Source organism: Loa loa (assembly GCF_000183805.2).
Source record: "Loa loa unplaced genomic scaffold supercont3.308, whole genome shotgun sequence".
Classification (NCBI taxonomy): Eukaryota; Metazoa; Nematoda; class Chromadorea; order Rhabditida; family Onchocercidae; genus Loa; species Loa loa.
Genome location: NW_018108488.1, coordinates 75,373 through 78,215, shown reverse-complemented (window position 1 = coordinate 78,215; position 2,843 = coordinate 75,373). Strand labels below are relative to the sequence as shown.

The following is a 2,843-nucleotide window of genomic DNA, read 5'->3' as shown; positions in this document are numbered from 1 at the left end:
AACAACATTTTCCATGTATACGGTATATTAATATATGGTACTCAATAAGAGGTACTCCTCTCATCCTCTATTCATTATTTTTACCTCATATCATAGCGCTTCCAAATATTTCCCGATAATTCCTGTTGACCTCATTTTTTTAAAATATGCAAGATTTACAAACAAAAATTTTTTATGATTAAATTAATCAAATGATTGAATTCATCATTTGATAGATTTCCTCTCCATTCCATACTTTAAATTTCTTCTTTTCATTCTATGAAAATTTAAAAATTTAGATTTCACTTCTTTTTTTTCCATTTCATAAAAATTTAAAAATTCATTTTAGAAAAATGTTTCGACATTTTTTTTTTCGTTAAAGAAAAAAGCTAATATAACCCAATAATGGTGAATATCTTTTTGCATCATTCGTTTTCCATCAATTACTTTTTTATCATTTTATTTTTCTTTTTTGACATTACTGAAAATTCGATTTGCATATTACATGATTTGATAACGTTCATCATGTGATTTACCGATGTTTGTTAGTTATAAATTATCCGGTCATCCGGTATAACATTTTGTATGATCCAGAAAATAGTACCAATTAGTGTAATTTGCTTTAAATAATCAAATAAATGGATTATTTGTTTTCCGGACTTATTCATTTAATTAATTGCAAAAAGAAAAAGAAAGCAAAATAAATTTTTTTTCCCTTAAAAGGGATGAAAATTTTCAAGATTTTTAATAATACTCCTAAAATTTCTTAATGGAACAATTTTTCTAAGTATTTGGATTAACGTCATTGTAGCTTCTTAATGAACGGAAGAGATTAAAATTGGGACAATTTGACCGGTTTGCTACCATTGGCCTCTTTCTTTTTTTTTTCAAAAAGGCTGATAATTCTTCTAACAATTCCTTTATAAGAATTAAAAATGAACCAAGAAAATGAGTATTTTCGAAATGATTGATATAAGTAATTTGGGTTAATTTTTTTTCTTTTCTTCAAAATCTAGTTGCAATATTTTCCCCAAAAATTCTCCTACATATTTCCGGAATTTTTTTGATTTGCTTAGAATTTTTTAGAATTTATTTTATCAATACATAGAATTTATTTTTATTTTCTTATATAATTGATCAATTCCAATCCTTTTTGATCTTTCTTTTCTTTTTTTCAAGTTTATTTGAACGATTGAATAATTGAATTATCTGAAGTGATAAATCATGTAATTAAAATAAATTGAAATGAATTTGAAATTTTTATTTCAAGAAATTTATTCATATTAGATAATCTAAACGTCATTTTCTCAGTTTCTTTTTTTCTTTTTTGTTGCGAAATTTACAGTAATTTATTTTAAAATTTGTTCTCACCAATTACCGCATGCTTTTTTTTCGAACCAATTAACACAAATGAAATAATTGAACTGATTAACTCCCAGACATTTCTTCTATGATTTTCTCTTCCGGATTTATGTCTTAGTGTTATCTTTAATCCGCTTTTCACTTCAAATTGTATACGTTACAACACAGTTATAGGCATTATTATTAAGAATGTGTGAGATGGGAACCGGAATTAAGAGTGTAGTAGGAAATGCAAATCCGGTGTTGGTATACTGTAATTGATTTCTTTTATGTTCATTGTTTTTTTTGTTTCTTTTATGGTCACTCGTTATCCGGTTGAAATTCACTGGATATCACGGAAGTATATTTTCTGCCTCTAATGTTACTTCAGTTAGTTTTTGTTTTTCGATTATTTTTTATTCAATGCTTACTTTTATAGTATGCGACAGACGGCAAATCCGTTACGTGATCGGATGCATCGAACAGAAAATTCACTAGAAGTATGGATTTTGGAAGCTAAAGGTGTTCCGGTTAAACGGAAATATTACTGTGAGATATGTTTGGATAAGATATTATACGCCAGAACATCAGCAAAACCACGTGGTGATATTTGTTTTTGGGGCGAGCATTTCTATTTCAGGTTTATTTTCCTCTATTAAATTTCGCTGCGATTTTAAACCTATCCTTTGTAATATCGATTTTTTTCGTAAAATTTGCAAAAGTTTAAAATTGCAGACGATGCATACATATTTTTTCATTGATATTTGAAATATTTGGAAGCAATTTTTTTAGAAATAATGAATAAATTTAAAAAATAATAACTTACAAAATATAATTCAAATTTATACTATTTTAATCCAAATTTATTCAAAATTTGTACTTGAATTCATGCTAATTCAAATTTGTCCAAAATTAATACTTCAATTTATGGCAATTTAAAATATGTTATTCTAATTTAAATTTATTGAAAATTTGTAATTAAATTTATGCCAATCTAAATTTACGGCGTTTTAATTCAAATTTATTCAGAATTTGTATTTAAATTTGTGCTAATTCAAATTTATACTAATTTAAATTAATAAATAAATGTTGTTTCGTATCTTTTCAATACATCTCTCAAATTGAGCATCACGTATCTGAAAAAAGTAATTTAAATGATTTTTTCAAGAAGAAAAAAATGAAAGAAACAGTTTTACTTATTTTTCCTCTTTAAACTCCTAATAATATTACTGTAATTACAATCATACAGAAAATCAATATATACACCTTAAGAAATACTTAATTTAATTGTATTTTTTAATGAATTTTACAATTTTTAAAATTTTAGTCCAATTCCAAAATTGGAAAATATTTGCATCAATTTATATCGTGAAGCAGATGCGAAAAAGAAAAAGGATCGTTCAACGTTGATTGGTTACGTTCAGATTAAAATTGATCAACTTACTACGCGACATCCTGTGGAACGATGGTATGTCTGCTTATTTCTCTCTCTCTCTCTCTCTCTCTCTCTCTCTCTGTATCAT

The 2,843-nt window shown here is 25.9% G+C and overlaps 1 protein-coding gene across 1 annotated transcript in view; it reads left to right on the top strand.

The window, feature by feature from the left end:
* Positions 1-1,752: 1,752 nt before the first annotated feature.
* LOAG_18428 (hypothetical protein) overlaps positions 1,753-2,843 on the top strand; it is a gene marked incomplete at its 3' end in the record, with an annotated part of 18,196 nt that continues 17,105 nt past the window's right edge. The window contains exons 1-2 of the mRNA XM_020451087.1: positions 1,753-1,960; positions 2,648-2,788. Coding sequence (XP_020305164.1) covers positions 1,761-1,960; positions 2,648-2,788 — 341 coding nt within the window. The 5' untranslated portion in view covers positions 1,753-1,760. The remainder of the gene's footprint in view (positions 1,961-2,647; positions 2,789-2,843) is intronic.